The sequence below is a fragment of the Strix uralensis genome, chromosome 1, assembly GCF_047716275.1.
Source record: "Strix uralensis isolate ZFMK-TIS-50842 chromosome 1, bStrUra1, whole genome shotgun sequence".
In the NCBI taxonomy this organism is placed as follows: Eukaryota; Metazoa; Chordata; class Aves; order Strigiformes; family Strigidae; genus Strix; species Strix uralensis.
The window spans coordinates 151,388,407-151,405,928 of record NC_133972.1 but is presented as its reverse complement, the minus strand read 5'-3'; the positions used below and the strand labels follow the sequence as shown (position 1 = coordinate 151,405,928).

Genomic DNA, 17,522 nt, shown 5'->3' with positions numbered 1-17,522 from the left:
CAAATACAAATAACTATTGCCAAATCAAGATTTGTAAAGCAAACTTCTTCCATTTTTAAGATAATGGTTCAGTTGGTTTTCCTAAATGTATGTCTATATTTGGATTAAATCTGCTTGTCTGAAGAACTGATATGATCTTAATATTCATTTTTAAACAGCTGATGACATAAAGCCATGCCCACGCTGTGCTGCTTATATAATAAAAATGAATGATGGAAGCTGCAATCATATGACTTGTGCTGTCTGTGGCTGTGAATTCTGTTGGCTATGTATGAAAGAGATCTCAGATTTACATTATTTAAGGTACATTTAAGAAAAAAAAAATCTACATGGCTGGTAATTTGTTTTCTGAAGTATATAGAAGTAGATTCCTGGATGCTTTAAGTCTGGCTTTCTTCCTGTTGGAATAGAGAATCACAGTTGAAGTATCCTTATCTGAGAATTTAGTTAGTTTTCAATGCATGTACTTGAATTAGTGCTTTGCTATTTTTTATTTAAAAATATTTTTCTAAGTTTCACGCATGCAATGTGTATGTAGTACAGTAAATGAAGTGTTTTAGATGAACATACGCACTCTTGTTGCTGATGTCTTAATACTGCTGTTTTGTCTTCATAGTAAGCAATACAAAAACTCTGGTTATATAAGTTACCTGTGAACCACAGACTGGCATGTGGTAATGTGCAATGTGCTTCTCTTTAAGTTGCAAATTATGCAGTGAAGGCAAAAAAGAAAAATCTGAAGAAATTCTAACTGATGATTGGATATCCATAGTATCTGTAACTCGAACCTAAGAACAATAACTGTAACTAGAGAACAGTTCAGTACTGTATAGTTATGTTGATTTATTTACAATTTCTTTACAGTTTTCTTACTTCTTCCTATTTAGTCCATCAGGTTGCACGTTTTGGGGAAAGAAACCATGGAGCCGTAAGAAGAAAATACTGTGGCAATTAGGAACACTTGTTGGAGCTCCTGTAGGAATTGCCTTAATAGCTGGCATAGCTATTCCTGCTATGATTATTGGAATTCCTGTGTATGTGGGACGTAAGGTAAAATGTGCTACAACTCCTAACGTGCTTCAGGTTTTACCTCTGCATTGTATGACTTAGGTAATACTATGATGAATGAGGAACAAACTGAGAGCTTATGGGTCAAGGTCAAAGGAAAGGCAGGGGAAGGTGATATCATAGTGGGGGTCTGCTACAGGCCACCCGACCAGGATGACCGAGTAGATGAGGCCCTCTATAGACAGATAGGAGAGGCTTCACATTCACAAGCCCTGGTCCTTATGGGAGACTTCAATCACCTGGATATCTGTTGGAAGGACGGCACAGCAGGGCGCCAGCAATCCAGGAGGTTCCTGAAATACATTGACGACAACTTCCTTCTCCAGGTGGTAGAGGAGCTGACGAGAAGGGGTGCCATGCTGGACCTTATTCTCACCAACAAGGAGGGGCTGGTGGATAATGTGAAGCTGAAGGGAAGCCTTGGCTGCAGCGACCATGAAACGTTAGAATTCATGATCCTCAGGGCATCAAGGAGAGTGCGCAGTAAGCTCACCACCCTGGACTTCAAGAGAGCAGACTTTGACCTTGTCAGGGATCTGCTTAGTGAAGTGCCATGGGATGATGCCCTGAAGGGGAGAGGGGCCCGAGAATGCTGGTCCATATTCAAGGACCACCTCCTTCAAGCCCAGGAACAATGCATTCCAAAAAAGAGGAAGACAGGCAAGAATGCTAGGAGACCTGCGTGGATGGGCAAGAAGCTCCTGGACAATCTTAGAGATAAAAAGAAAATTTACAGAAAGTGGAAGGATGGACAGGTAGATTGGGAAGAATATAAAGAAGTTGTCCGTCCAAGTGGCTAGGGATCAGATTAGGAAAACAAAAGCCCAGATAGTATTAAATCTAGTCTGGGACATCAAGGGGAATAAGAAAAACTTTTTTAGGCATGTAAATAATGAAAGGAAGGCTAGGGAAGATGTGGGTCCTCTCTGGAAGGGAACAGGAGAACTGGTTATGGAGGATATGGAGAAGGCTGAGGTTCTCAATGAGTTCTTTGCCTCAGTCTTTACCGGCAAGGGCTTCAGCCACACTGCCCAAGATGTAGAAGTTGAAGGTGGGGAGGACTGGGAGAAGGATAATCTGCCACTGTCAGTGAAGATCAGGTTTGAGAACACCTAAAGAACCTGAAGGTGTACAAGTCTATTGGGCCTGATGAGATCCATCCATGGATCCTGAAGGAACTGGCTAGGCCACTCTCCATCATATTTGAGAGGTCATGGCAGTCTGGTGAAGTGCCCACTGACTGGAAAAGGGGAAACCGCCCCCATTTTTAAAAAGGGAAAAAAGGAAGATTCAGGCAACTAAAGGCCAGTCAGTCTTACCTCCGTGCCTGGCAAGATCATGGAGCAGATCCTCCTGAAGGTTCTTCTAGGGCACATGAATAGTGTGGAGGTGATTGGTGGCAACCAACATGGCTTCACCAAGGGAAAATCCTGCCTGACAAATTTGGTGGCCTTTTATGATGGAGCGACAGCATCAATAGATAAGGGAAGAGCAACTGATGTCATTTACCTGGACTTGTGCAAGGCCTTTGACACTGTCCCTCATGACATCCTGGTCTCCAAGTTGGAAAGACATGGATTTGATGGATGAACCACTCGGTGGATAAGGAATTGGTTGGGAGGCCACACTCAAAGGGTTGCAGTCAATGGTTCAATGTCCAAGTGGAGACCAGTGACAAGTGGTGTCTCTCAAGGATCGGTACTGGGACCGGTACTGTTTAGTATCTTTGTTGGTGATATGGACAGTGGGATGGAGTGCACCCTCAGCAAGCTTGCCAATGACACCAAGGTGTGTGGTGTGGTTGACACACTGGAGGGAAGGGGTGTGCCATCCAGAGGGACCTGGACAGGCTGGAGAGGTGGGCCCAGGCCAACCTCATGAAGTTTAACAAGGCCAAGTGTAAGGTCCTGCACCTGGGCCAGCGCAATCCCAGGCAGAGATACAGACCAGGTAATGAGTGGATTGAGAACAGTCCTGGGGAGAAAGACTTGGGCGTGTTGGTGGATCAACATGAGCCAGCAGTGTGCGTTTGCAGCCCAAAAAGCCAACCAGATTCTAGGCTGCATCAAAAGAAGTGTCGTCAGTAGGTCGAGGGAGGTGATTCTGCCCCTCTGCCCTCGTGAGACCCCACCTGGAATACTGTGTCCAGCTCTGGAGCCCCTAATACAAGAAGGATATAGAACTGTTAGAATGAGTTCAGAGGCGGGCTACCAAGATGATCAGGGGGCTGGAACACCTCTGCTATGAGGACAGGCTGAGAGAGTTGGGGTTGTTCAGCCTGGAAAAGAGAAGGCTCCGCGGAAACCTTATAGTGGCCTTCCAGTACCTGAAGGGCACCTACAAGAAGGCTGGGGAGGGACTTTTTACAAGGGACTATAATGATAGGATGAGGAGTAATGAGTGGAAGCTGAGGGAGGAGGGGAGGTTTAGATTAAATATAAGGAAGAAGTTTTTTACTGTGAGGGTGGTGAGGCACTGGAACAGATTGCCCAAGGAGGTTGTGGATGCTCCACCCCTGGAAGTGTTCAAGGGCAGGTTGGATGGAGCCTTGAGCAACCCGGTCTAGTGGAAGGTGTCCCTGCCGATGGCAGGGGGGTTGGAACTATACAATCTTTGAGGTCCCTTCCAACCCAAACCTTTCTATGATTGTGTCTTCAGTTGGCTATCTTCTCCAGCCCTTAAAAAAAAAACCAAAACAAAAGAAACCCAAAAACCCAAACAAACCAACCCCTGAATTGTTTAAAGATATTTGTTTCAACTGTACAGGAAGGAAAAGCAGTGTTTTTGAGAATGTAGTTCCTCTTAAAACAGCAGAGCAAAACACCAAACAACTTCCAATTTTTGCATCTTGCCATGGAAGTTCTTGCATGCTTTTACAGAATTGCTTTGGTTTTAACCTCTGGTTTCTCTTGTGTCCCTTTGAATTAAATAATATTTAGAGGAGATGGAAGGCAAAAAGAAAATCTTGCTTATTTTTCTTAAAAGCAGATAGTTACCAGTATTTTAGTGTAAAATTCTGCTGTTGTAGGTTTGTGCATACACACATTTAAGCATTTATACTCAGCAGCTTGTTAATCGCCTTGGGCCAGTCCACTGTGTGGAGCAGTGTTCAGTGCAGGTAGCTAGACAGCATCTATCTTCATTTTACTGGTTGTGGGAATCAACTAGAAATTACCATGTTAATCAGAAGGCATTTGATGTATTTCCTTTCAAAAATATGACTGATAGCTTTTACTATAAAATAAATGAAAAATTGCAAGGAAAACAAAAGATAATTACATCTCCTATTTGTGATTTAGGATAAAATAGCGAGTTACCCACATCTTTTGGAAATGGGCTTTTTGAAATGATGGTCAGCAGGTGCTAAGTGTCTAGTTACATGTCCTGGATGGCATTAATTGGAAGATGTGTTTATTTCTGCTTTTATCTTCATGGATTCTCACAGTGACTAGCACAGACACATTATTCTACATTTATTGGGGTGGGGGGTGTTTCCCTCTCACATGAGCTGTTGCTGCTAGACAAAAAGTCCAGGGATGCAGCTCTTCCACTGTAGTCTCTTCCATCTTTTTCTTTCAAGCAAGTACTCCTACCCTCTGCTACAGTTGTTTCTTGACCCTTCTATTCTGTTTTGCTTTAGTCCCATACAGTCATTGGGACCTTATAAATGATAAGAGGAAGAAAGTAGTAATTACCTGTTTCAAACTATGATTGCATGTTTTGCTTTTCTCATAAGATTTTGGGATAGGTCCTCATCACTGTCCTTTCACACATTAATGGTAAAGTCTCAGAAAGTTAGTCTGTGAGGGCAGCCTCACGAGAATTTCTATTACACCCCACTGCTTATCAGTCATTTTTCTGTGTCACTGTTTGCACTTCTTTTCAAAATGTCTGATGATGGAGATTCCACATACTCTCCAAGTCTAATTTTCTTAGGCAAATTGATTTTTCTAACATTAATGTAAATTCTCTTCCTACACTAAATTCTTACTGCCCTATCTTCAGCTGACATAAAGTATCTTTTTGCTTTGCAATATCCCATTACATATTTGATGATTTTTAAGTCCACTTTCATTCTTATCTCTTAAACAAATCCAGAACTTCCATTTTTTTCTTGACAAACTGTTTTTAGACCTCTGATTTTCCTCTTCTGGATTTCTGGGTGTTCATACTGCCTTTGTTTTTGACCAGTTTGAATATAGCAGTGAAGCTGAAGCTGCTGAGTTTAAATGACAGGTGATCCTGTGCATAAAACTGCCAGTTATCTCTTTCATCAATAAAGAGATTTTTAAAGAGATTTTCATTTTGTGCACACTAAAACACATACTCTTTCCCACCATACTAGTATTTTAGGCAATTACTCTCTTCCTAAGGGAAATCTTGAACTCATTACCATTGTGCTGCATCTTAGTAATTTCAGGCTATTTTTTTAACTTCTGAAGACTAATATGAGTTCTGGCGTTCTTGCAACCTTCCCAGATTGTATTGGCCTGAAATTCTTCTCCTTCCATCTTACAGGTTAATGAGAATGTTGAATACTTTTGGATCCAGGGCATATGTCTTAGAAAAGTATAGAGTGAAGAGTTTCCATTTCGGGACTAAAAAAAACCTAATGACAATTTGGATGCTTTCTATCAGTTTTACATGAAGCTAATAGTAGTTTTCTCTAGTCCATTTTTCAGTCTGGACCGTTACAACCTGTTTAAGTGTCATACAAGAAAATGTCAAAATTTTGTTGAAGTCAATGCATGACATCTGCTTCTCCCCATCCTCAAGGCTAGTTATCTTGTCACAGAAGCAAATTAAATTGACGTGACTTTTACTCAAAAAAAAAAAAAATCAGTGTGGCCTCTACTTCCTGCATTTGCTTTGGTGTCTACAAATTCCCAGTTTTCAGGAAATTGAAGTTCAGTTCACTGGTCTTTAATTCCCCAACTTCCTGTTTTATACCTTTTTAAAGATTATCATTGCAGTTTAACTTTTTCCCACTTTCCTGATTTTTTTTTTTTCCCAGACATCTTCTATGAATAATAATTTTCAAAAATTATTATTAGTGGCTCTGAAATTAGGCCTGCTGTGATATTCTTCAGATCAGTTCATGTAAGTACTCTCTAACCTGCTGTTTTCCTACAGATCTTACTCCTTTGTCACCAGCCACCTGGCTCACAGTTGACCTTTAGTGACAGCTGAAGGGAAAAAAATTGAACAGATCTCTGGTTTCATCTGCTGGCTGTCTTTTTGTTAAATAGCAAATTGATCCATTTTGGTCTTCCTCTTACTAGCAGCGTACTTGTAGAATAATTTCTTGTTGACTTTGATGTCCCCTGCTTTTTGTCTCCTCTATTTTAACCTTTCTGATTTTGTCCAGACACCCTCATGCTGTTCCTTTATACCCATTCATAGTAATCTGACCTATTTCTATTTTCTTAATGCTGCTGCTGCTTCAGTAAAGGAAGATTCGTTGTTCTTTTACAACATTCTGTCTTCTGCATTGGAAAAGTTTGTGCTCGAGCTTTGATAGAGTTTCCTTAAGGAAGTGCTAGTCTTCTCCTTTCATAGATTTTTGTAGATATTCTTGTAACCTACCAGTTTTCTGTGTTTATTGAAATCCCTCTTCTGGCCCAGTATTTTTATTTGGATATTCTTTATTCTTTACTCAGTATTCTGAAGTCTCTTATTTCATACTCATTCCTACCAATGTAACCTTCTATCTTGATGTTTTCAATCAGTTTCTTCTCTGTACCCACTCCCTTCCATTCCTTTTTGTTGCTTTATGTTTAAGGAATCCAGTAGCCTTTGTAGGTATCTTTGCTGTATGCCTTTTGGTAGTTAAAATTGCCCATAACAGTCAAATTCAGTGCCTGAGATGATACTGCTATTTGCTCAGAGCGCCATGAAACCTGATCTTCATGGGTTTGTAATTCTTACACAGTCATACTGTGAGAGTGTTCATGTTCAGTTTTTGCTTTTTAACCCATAGGTATGTTTCACATTTAAGTACTCCCTCACTCCATGTTGCTCCTTGTATAATGTACCTCAGAGCAAGTAAATAAATGCATTCTCGTTATATGGAGTGCAGTGTCTTATCTGCCCTTTTCTTGCCTGTCTTGCCTGAACAAATACAAATACTTTGTTTATTCCAGAATGAGAACTACCCTACCGAATCTCTAACTGAAATAATAATTTAGAAAGCACAACATTTAATAAAACTTCCAGCTCATTTTTGTCATTCTTTTTGCAGTAACATATTGCTGTAAAAATACTGTGATTATCCTTTTAGTACTCTTTTGTGTTCCTTCTTAGATGTAGTGAGGATTAACTTAGCCATATGACAACCATTAAGACCTATTGTTCCTTTGTAATTACATCTTAACCAAGAATGATGACAGATGAAGTGCATATCCCTGAAAAGCCATGTTCCTAGAGAGAGTAAATGAAACACACAAAGTAAGAAATCTCTGTAAAACAGTGATCTTTGAAGGCCTTTCAGGTTCATTTGGGATTTACAGCAGATAAGTTTGAGGCAGTCACATTTTAGAGTTATTGCAGGCTTGAACCATCAGTTAAGGTTTTTTTGGTTAGCAGATTCCTTGGTAAATAGTAGCACAGCTAACACTCAGGTTTGCTAAAATATTTCCTGTCTCAAGAGCTTGTCATGAGAGGGTGCCAGAGCAATGGAGTTCTTGCTATCCTGTTCTCCCAGGCTGTTTGATGAAGGCTGCCTTACCTTACATGGCTCTGTTATGTCAACCTCTGTTACCATAGATCTAATAATCTGTGAAAGTTTTACTCTGTATTGTTCAGGGGAGAGATAGCTAGAAATAAGAAGTGAAGAATTACAGTAAGTTGATCAGACATGATAATTCTTTGATCCTGAAAATTGTCTACTTTTCCCAACCATGTAATCTGGAGTAATGATTAAACAAAGAAAGAAAGATTGAGCTCGTCTAACTTGATGGTGAAAGTAAATGGATGGGTTGCTGGATGGGAGGACTTCTAACTTTTAAGAAGTTGCCTAAAATTAAGAAATGTATAAATTTTCTTTTCTTTGAGATAAGGAATAAATCGTGACATAGAACGTGGTCTCTCTGAAAGAGAGCAGGGTACAGATTCCAAACTATATGTCCGTTCTTCCATCCTTGCAGCAATGTATTATTGATGATGATGATAATGTTCTAAAAACCCTTTCTTCTTTTCTTCTCCCAAGATTCACAATCGGTATGAAGGCAAAGACATTTCAAAGCACAAGCGAAACTTGGCTATAGCAGGTGGTGTAACCTTATCTGTAATTGTTTCTCCAGTTGTAGCTGCAGTAACTGTAGGTAAGCAAATATTACTATTTTGTGTATTGGTAGCACCTTACAACCAGAATGCTATAAGCACTCGTGAATAAAGCATGAGCTAAGTCCTGTGGTCTCCTTTTGTAGGTGAAGAAACTGAGACAATGAGGAGTCTGAGGTTATACATTTATTGGGGCAGAATGGAGAATACAGTACTTATGGAAATGCTGTATTAAAATGAAGAATTAAAAATATTTTTTTATCTTGCAAATTGAAGTTTTCACATTGTCATGTCTGGCTTTTAAAACTGAAGTATTTGAAGCTTTTCTTTAAACAGCTGACCAAGAAAAAACTGTTGCCACAGGGTCTTACTTGTATTTGAATAACTTCATATCAAGCTTTTCTCAAAAGAAAAAAATAGTCTTTTACACTTAAGATTAGATAAGTTGCCAAGCTATTTGTTGTGCTCTGGGAGTCGGTTTGAATTCTATAACGTTCTTTCTCATAGGGATTGTTGAGGATAGCATTTGGGGAAAATCTGGCTGGGCATTACAAAATACTTGTCTCATCTTACCATGTAATTTCAAGGTCACTGTAAACAAACCCTGATTATTTTTTTGGAAAGGAGTGGACTTGCCCAGCGCTGCCTTGCTTTTCCTCTGTTGCAGCACAGACATCTTTACAGTTGCACAGTAAGCTGCCGTGGATAACTGATTCATGTTAAGACCTGCCATTTAGTTGTAAGCTGGATCAGTCCCCTGATCCAATTCATCACACAGTTGTGTAGGCAGTGCCAGAAGTAATGCTCAGAGAGGAATGAGTGGCCTCAGGAAGACAGGGCTGCTTTTAGCAAGTGATGGTTTAAATTGGCCATGAAGCTGTGGCTTTAAACTGCTTGTTAACAATGGTGGAGCACTGTGCAAATGCAGATATGCAGTCATGAAACTGTCTCTGGTGTCTGTCTGCATGCATTGTTCTCATGTAGCTGCGGTGTCAGACACCTGCTAAACAGGTAGTAGGATACAAAGTCTCATAGATGTATTTATAAGTCTGCTCTAGCTCATTCTTTCAAGCTTTTTCTTATTTCTGACCAGAGATAGAACTTGGCTTTTTAGGGAAAGCACTTGGGTTTTAGTTTGTGGAGTGTTTGCTCTTGCTCTGTTGCCATGAATACATGGCCTTCAGTCTCAGTGCTTTATATGGCTTCCAAAATAATGACCTTCAGAATATGGATTTCCTTCTTCAATGCTGAGGAATTTCTAGTGAAAGAGACTTCCTATAACTGGAACCCTTCTTTTAGGTTAGACTGAGGAGCCTTTGCATTGGGTCTGCCTCTGTCCTGGCCTTTTCAGAATGTGACAGCTTGCCACTTTTTGCACTACCATTTTTCTGTACCTTCTGTGTACTTCAATCAGCAAAGCCATAGAATGGTTTAATTCATATGCCAAAGGAGTAACTTTCACAGTCCACTGGAAGTGATGGGATGGATTTGTGTGTATATCTGTGTGCACTTTAGCCTACAGTTCCTTTCATTGGTTTCCCTTAACTCCTGCCACCCTGATCCACAGAATCATTTACTTTTAAGGAAAACTTACATAATTAAAAATTTTAAATTGAATCAGTGTGATACAATAAATATGAAATATCCCACAGTAGTAATAATGTTAAGTCCTATTAAATTGATAGCAAAGCCCTGTCTGACTTCAGTGAATGAAAAATCAAGTCCCTTATTAAATGAGTAGAGGTACTAACATTTTTAGTTGAATAACAGTTGAAATAGATCTCTGCTATTTCTGCTTCTCAGGTGGAACATTATTACAGTCCCCAATGGAGCATATATGAACCTTTAAAGTACTTTCATTTTGTTTGTAAAAGATGTTATGGACATACCAGAAGTATTAATTTATCGAGCATTAAACTTCTCTGCCTACCAATGCTGATAGAGGTCATTCTGTCTGCTGAAAGTACTTTCCTGCCATTTCACCTGTGTGATTTACCAATATTTCTTAATTTTGCTCCCTCCTGATTTTTCAAGTGTGAAATACTAAGTAATCATGGAAAATTAAATTGCTTTTATGAAAGGCTCTAAAGTATAAGTCACATTTAATGAAAGACTATATTTTCCTCTGTAGGTATTGGTGTTCCTATTATGCTGGCTTATGTGTATGGAGTTGTTCCAATTTCCCTCTGCCGAAGTGGAGGGTGTGGTGTGTCAGCAGGCAATGGAAAAGGTGTCAGGATAGAATTTGATGATGAAAATGATATAAATGTTGGTGGAACAAATGCAGCTGTAGGTAAGAAAATACAGTGTTTCGTTTTCTATAAATGGGTTTTGTGACTTATGTTTGATGGCCTTAGATACTTGAGGTTTTTGGGGGTTTTGAGTTTTTTAATTTGCAGTTAGGACAACTCCTGCTTGTTTCTGAAAGACCACTTCACAGATGAGGGTAGCTTCTCTGTGTTCATGTTGTGCTGTACTGTAACGCAAACATTAAAGCTTTTCTTGCACATTTTCATCAAAGCCAGACTCAAGTCTTTTCCATCAGTAAAAGTCTGAAGATAAAATTAATGCTGCTTTCTCAGAATCCTAGTTTGTGGAAGCTGGCTGGCTTTTTTATCTATAACAGGGGGAACTAAATGCTGATGTGATGCTTTATTTTTTTAATTATGTGGCAATATCCTCTGTGATAAGGTCTCTCTGTCCCTCTGAAGGACTTCCTTCACTCCAAGAAAGGTGTCTCTTTTTTTTTTTTTTTTTTTGACAGAGTTGTCTTTTTGTGACACTATGTTTTATAAATCCTTTTTCTCAGCATAATTTCAGGAATGGTTTTCATGGTCACATTCTAGAAACTACAAAGTTCTACTTCCATAACTGACAAGCCTTCTTTATTTCTGTCTAGATACCACCTCAGTAGCAGAGGCACGTCATAACCCTAGTATAGGCGAAGGAAGCGTTGGAGGACTGACTGGCAGCTTGAGTGCAAGTGGTAGCCACATGGATAGAATAGGAGCCATTCGAGACAACCTAAGTGAAACCGCTAGTACCATGGCCCTGGCTGGGGCTAGTATAACAGGGAGTCTCTCAGGAAGTGCAATGGTTAACTGCTTTAACAGGTAAGAGACATGCTTTCTACCGTACGGTATCCTACTCTACATGTAAGCAGAGAAAGCGGTATTACTAGGTTTTTTGAGTTTTATTTTTTTAAATCTGTTCCTATTAAAAGGAACTGTCTCTGGGAGATAGAGACAGTTCATCTCTGACAAACTTGCTGATTTCCAAGAGATCCTGCCAGACTACAATCCTCAAAGAAGAGTTTGAATTTTTTCCAGGGTGAGTGGGGTCTGAGATCTTGTCCTCCTGCTTCCCAGGAGAGCAGTCTCTACCTAGAAGTCAGAGGGAGGTACATCATGTTTAATACAGTTGGTTTCTCTGGTGCATCTCACCCCGAAGTCAGAACGCCTGACTTGTTCAGTAGTCTGCAAGTATTAAGCTGTGCTATCAGAACACCTGGGTGGAGTGTGGATTCAGAATGGACTTAGGCAGGAGGGGAGGCAGCTGGGCACCTGGCCTGGCCGAGGTGGCAACTTCTTGTCACTTATGTGCTCAATGCCTCCTGTGAATTCGGGCCTTACTGTTTGTTGGCTGTCCTGCACCCTGAAGAGAAAGGGAGTGTCTGGAAAGGATTGTTAACATTTAGGGTTCAGGATGGAATTTGCTCCTGAAACCAGGTGCTGACACTGCTCATTTTCTTGAGTAATTCAGAAGTCCAGGCTATATAGAACAAGGAGTGCAGGACAGCATCGAGAGTTCCCTTGTGCTGGGACAGGTGTTTGAGGCTGTGACTGCTGAGTGAGGTATACCTATGCACTACTTTAAAGAGCTGAGAGTGAAAAACAAATCAAACCAAAACACTTTCAATTCACTGTCAGAACACAGATAAACAAGGCATTTGGAAAAAAGCTTATGATTTGATTTCTGGCTTATCTGCTCAGCACAATTTAAGATTGCTCAGGTTTCTATTATTCCTGTTTCAGTTAATACAATATAAAGCAGAGTACAGAACACAATTCTCTGCCTGTTAGTTGATTAGTAATAATTTTGCACCTGAAGAAACATGGGGATTATCACATCTTGAACTTACATACCCTTCTGCTTGTTTTTTTCATTTTTAGAGTACTGTACACTATGTGCAAAAGAATTGTAGCTAAGCCTGGAAGTTGTTCTGGTAAATCTCAGGGAGGAAAAATCCAGAACCTCTGGTTAACATGCAACACTTTGCTTTGTTGGGAAATTAATCTGGTTTTGCTTTGGGGTGTTTTTGTTTATTTTAATCAAAAACCAGTCATTTTTGACAGTGGGAAGAGAGAACTTGTTTCAGTGGGGTAAATATGTGCATCTGTACTGGAGTAACTAATAAACTCTACTGCTGAATGGTGGAGAAACTCTACAAGGTGACACTAATTTTCAACTAGTGTGCTTTAACTGTAGCAGCAGTATATGCAACTTTTCTTCTTTCTCTCCAAGACTGGAAGTACAAGCAGATGTGCAGAAAGAACGATACAGTCTGAGTGGAGAATCTGGCACAGTTAGCCTGGGAACAGTTAGTGACAATGCCAGTACCAAAGCAATGGCAGGATCCATTCTGAACTCCTACATGCCTTTGGACAGGTAAGAGAAATGCGGTGAAAATAGAAGATGAATAAGCCTTGCTTATTAAAGGATATTCTAAGCATGCCTTAGCTGTTCTACTTTGATTACCCTTTGAAACTGCAAATTTTGTTACAAATTGAATTACATATGACTGCTTATGTTTTGCCAAGGTTATTTCCAAAGAGAAACACCATCATTGTAGCTCAGTAAAGTGGTCTTTCACACTTTGTGTTTTTCTTTGGCCTGTTTATTTGTTAAACGCTTAACTTCTCTAAAGCAAGTTACTTCTCTCTAACTTTCTTTGCAAGCTTGTTTAGCTTTGTTAACTGGCTTGTCTTAGATGACCACTTACACTCACGGATTCTTTCTTGTCCTAGGGAAGGCAACAGTATGGAAGTGCAAGTGGATATTGAGTCAAAGCCAGCCAAATTCAGACACAACAGTGGAAGCAGTAGTGTTGATGATGGCAGTGCTGCAGGTCGTAGTAATGCCGGTTGTTCATCGGCCTGCTTGCCAGAAAGTAAATCTAGTGCCACCAAGTGGTCCAAAGAAACAACAGCAGGAAAAAAATGTAAAGGTAAGCTGAGAAAGAAGAGTAGCATGAAGATAAATGAGACGAGAGAGGACATGGATGCTCAGCTGTTGGAACAGCAAAGCACAAACTCCAGTGAATTCGACTCTCCCTCTCTTAGTGATAGTATTCCATCTGTAGCAGATTCTCACTCGAGTCATTTTTCTGAGTTTAGTTGCTCAGATATGGAAAGTATGAAAACTTCCTGTAGCCATGGTTCCAGCGACTATCATACTCGCTTTACCACAGTCAGTGTTCTCCCAGAGGTGGAAAATGATCGCTTGGAAAACTCTCCACAGCCAAGTGGAATCCCTGTGCCTGTTCCAACAGCCCCAAGCACTGATGTTCCACAGCTGAGTTATATTGCTGAGGAAAGCATTAATAATGGATCTTCAACAGATGTAGATTTAGGTGTTGGTGAAACACTGAAAGAAACAAACAACAACCATTCACAACATGCTGTGGAATTAAGCACTGCTATTCAGACTGAAATTTAAGCCTATAAGTGCTGCAAAAATATATTTACCACTAAAGAACCCTGTCTGAAAGCTGGTTGAATTACATGTGACTTCTGTAAGTTTCGGGTGACCAGCAGAAGCAAGGTTTTGATACAACTGCATTTTATATATACACTTGTCTGATAAGGCAAAATACTTCATATGGACCTTAGACCTGTGTGAAGAGACATGAAGGCTTTAACCAAGTGCATTACAGCAGTACAAATACGTCCATGTTTTGTATTTCTGCCACAACTTTGCTTGAAAGCGTATACTTGGTGTATTTAGATAAAAATTGGTAAATTCTTAATATGTTAAATGCTGAAATGAATAATATGTCCTGCACTGTTCACTTGGAAAATATGGGGTTTGGGATAAATGGGTGTTAGCTGAGCGTTAGTGACTTAAAACCATTCTTGTGTGAACTCTATTTAAGGGAAGCAAAAGTTTTGCAAAGACCTATACAAACATATTCAACAGTGAATATTCGTAATGATAATTTTGTTTCATAACTGGACACACTGTATTTAGAATGCATGTAGAATGAACCGCATATCTTCAGATGGATGTAGCCTGTGTCAGAAGCGTTTGTATGTGTGTACACTTTGAGCAAGGTTATGGCATTTTACATAATTTTGAAACAGAAGAAATTGGTACTTAATATATGGTGGAATGGAGACGTCACCTGTGAAGAACAGTGGGGTTACTTATTTATTCATGCAACCAACCGTGCAGCAGATACGGCTACTATATAGTGTATAAAAACTGTAAAGTAACAATCCAGTGATTTATAAGCATTGTAGAAAAGCAGATGCAGTCACCTTTCATTAGGGGGGAAAACAGTGCCCCATCAATTCTTGGTGCCTTTGGAAAAGACTGGGTTTGAAGTGCCTGGTCGTTTGAGGATTTTACTGTAATGTTTTCCAGAATGTCCTCTTTGGCCACCTTGGATCACAAAAGAAAATTCTAGTGAATAAAATGACTGTGGTAGATAAATGTATAATAATAATGAAGTATTAGCCTACCAAAGACTCACTCAGGCTTTAGTGGACATGACATCTCTTTGCAAGACGTGCATATCTTCAGTCCCAGAATCGAAGTGCAGTGCGATGACTGCCCAAGTGCAAAGATGGGTTCCAAATATGCTGGCTCTTTTCTTTTTCTTTTGCATATGGAAGATGTACAGCTGAACACAAGCTGAAGTTGGCCAAAGCGCCTGCACTGTTAACATTTTTTTGCTATGTAATTCACTAAAATGGAAAAAAAAAATTGTGAATATCAGAGTAACAGTTAACAATGTTCTGTCTTGTTTCATGTATTGCCATTATGGTGCTACTGGAAGTTTGGTTGGATAAAAAGAAAATGCCATGAGCTGCGGTCCTCTTCCATGACTTATCCTCACCGGTTTCAGTAATATGCTTATAACACTAGTGCCAGTTATGTTATTTGGTAATGCTTGTTACAGTATTTGTATATTTGCAATTCAGTTTTGCTCAATAATATGCGTGTAAACTGCATATCTGAAATAAATGTCTAAATACTGACTTCTAGTGGTCCTTTGTTTAGTGTGCTGATTAGCCTTCTAAAAATGTGTGTGTTCCTAGAAGGAGCTTTTTTTCTGTAAGGTGCTGAATGCTGTTATCTCTTGTTGCCTTTAAACATTTTTATTTTGTTAGGTGTGGTTTGGAAGTTGAATGCTCTGATACTTTGAAATACAAGATCTAAAGTTAGTTGCATTTTGTACAAGACTTCAACCTGACTTCTTTTCATCTTACAGAATAATCGGAGCTGCCTCTGTGGCAGACAGGACAGTAAATGGTTTTCTGAGAGGATGCGGCTTTGGCATAAGCATATTACTCTTTAAACAAAATTGTACCATCTTGGCACAAGTGGACAGGCTATGGTCAGATTGCCGAGCTAAACTCAAACTCCACTTTCTCCATCCAAAGTGATGCTCTTCTCAATTCACGCAGTCTGTACGAAGTTCATTCTGAAACACTGCAGATTGGCCAGAGTTTCTGGGTAACAACTGGGGCGTGGTTGAACTGCCTATTCATTAGGCTTATTTACTCACCTGCATTGTGACAGGCTCCAGAAGTAAGAAGCTAAAACTGATTGGGATGCATTAAAGAACACAGCTGGATCTGCCTCATCCCCAAACCATATGTAAGCTATATTAGAGTGAATAACAAGATGATAACTGTTACGCTGTCAGCTCTAAAGCTACAATTGGAGCATTATTTATACCATTTCCAATGGCAGATGCTCAAAAACAGAATAAGAAATGGGACAAGTGAAACATAGTGTACTCTAGAAATGTTAGCCAGGCATGCAGGCCATTTTTGCAGTGTCACCAGGCACTCTGACTTGCAAGCGAATACAAATTTTATATTTTGCAGGGAGGTTAGTGTTAACAGTTCCTTTTTGTGCTTTGCTCTTGATTTGTTGGTTTTTTTTTTTCCCCAGCCTGAACACTTTTTAAAAATATATTGTTACTGAAGAGTAAATGTATTAAGATCAGCATTAACTGAATGAAGCATTTGCTGTTCATTATCTTACAAGACCAGTTTGTGAATTCTGATGTAATTTTCCAGGCCTGCATAGAAATGGCTCTTATAGTCATGAACTGAAGTGTTAACTGATTCTTTAGACAGAAGCTGGAGAATGGAGTAAAATGTGACTAGGTGAGCCAGTCATGCTTCTGTCACTGCACGTGTGGTCCAACCGGTGAATGTCCTTCAAGGCCTCCTATTCCTAAACCTCTGAGTAGGTTAAGTATCTGTGCAGTCTCATACGACCACCTTCAATTAGTCATCTTAAGCCAGACATTATTTGCTCCATACCTTAGAGCGGAAGGTGAACCTCCCCTCTGGCTTTTATTTTCAGTTTAGTTTTGAATCTGATGTCTCACGCAATAGCAATAAAGTTATTGCTGATGTCTCAAGCTTTGAAAATTTGTCTGTAGTAATTTCATAGGTGTACTGGATAAAGCACATCAATTTGTAGCAATGCCGTATGTTTACAGCAGGGAATTGAGAGGTGGAAGACCTATTTCTGTGAGTTTAAACCTAATTTCTCAGGGCCTCAATTTTGCTGTGCAGGAAATTGGAAATATGCTTTATTCTTGTAAGTAAACCTTACCAAATTATAGTGTTATTTTCAGTCACTCTGAAATCATCTTTGACAGTTTTATATGCCATATTAAGAGGTAACATGTTGAAATATAGGTAAGTTTTTCTGTTCACTTTTGGATAAATTTTTTTTTTGCTTTTGCTGATTAATTTTGTTGCTTTTCTAAAATTCAGAGGTAATACTAGTTTGTATGTGAGGCAGTCTAAACAGCACTAATAAATTTAATGCAGCACAGAATTTTATTTTGAGTCTATAAAAAAGTAAAAGATACAATAGTTCCATTAATCCACTAAAACAGAAGATGCTTCTCTTTATTTATAGAT

The 17,522-nt window shown here is 39.5% G+C and overlaps 1 protein-coding gene across 10 annotated transcripts in view; it reads left to right on the top strand.

Annotated features, from left to right (window-relative positions):
* RNF19A (ring finger protein 19A, RBR E3 ubiquitin protein ligase) overlaps positions 1-15,611 on the top strand; it is a 63,075-nt gene extending 47,464 nt beyond the window's left edge. For all 10 annotated transcript variants that reach the window (XM_074885490.1, XM_074885437.1, XM_074885463.1 and 7 more), the window contains 7 exons: positions 159-303; positions 888-1,050; positions 8,276-8,390; positions 10,481-10,642; positions 11,249-11,462; positions 12,874-13,017; positions 13,377-15,611. In XM_074885490.1, coding sequence (XP_074741591.1) covers positions 159-303; positions 888-1,050; positions 8,276-8,390; positions 10,481-10,642; positions 11,249-11,462; positions 12,874-13,017; positions 13,377-14,067 — 1,634 coding nt within the window. In that variant the 3' untranslated portion in view covers positions 14,068-15,611. The remainder of the gene's footprint in view (positions 1-158; positions 304-887; positions 1,051-8,275; positions 8,391-10,480; positions 10,643-11,248; positions 11,463-12,873; positions 13,018-13,376) is intronic.
* The last annotated feature ends 1,911 nt before the right edge of the window (positions 15,612-17,522 follow it).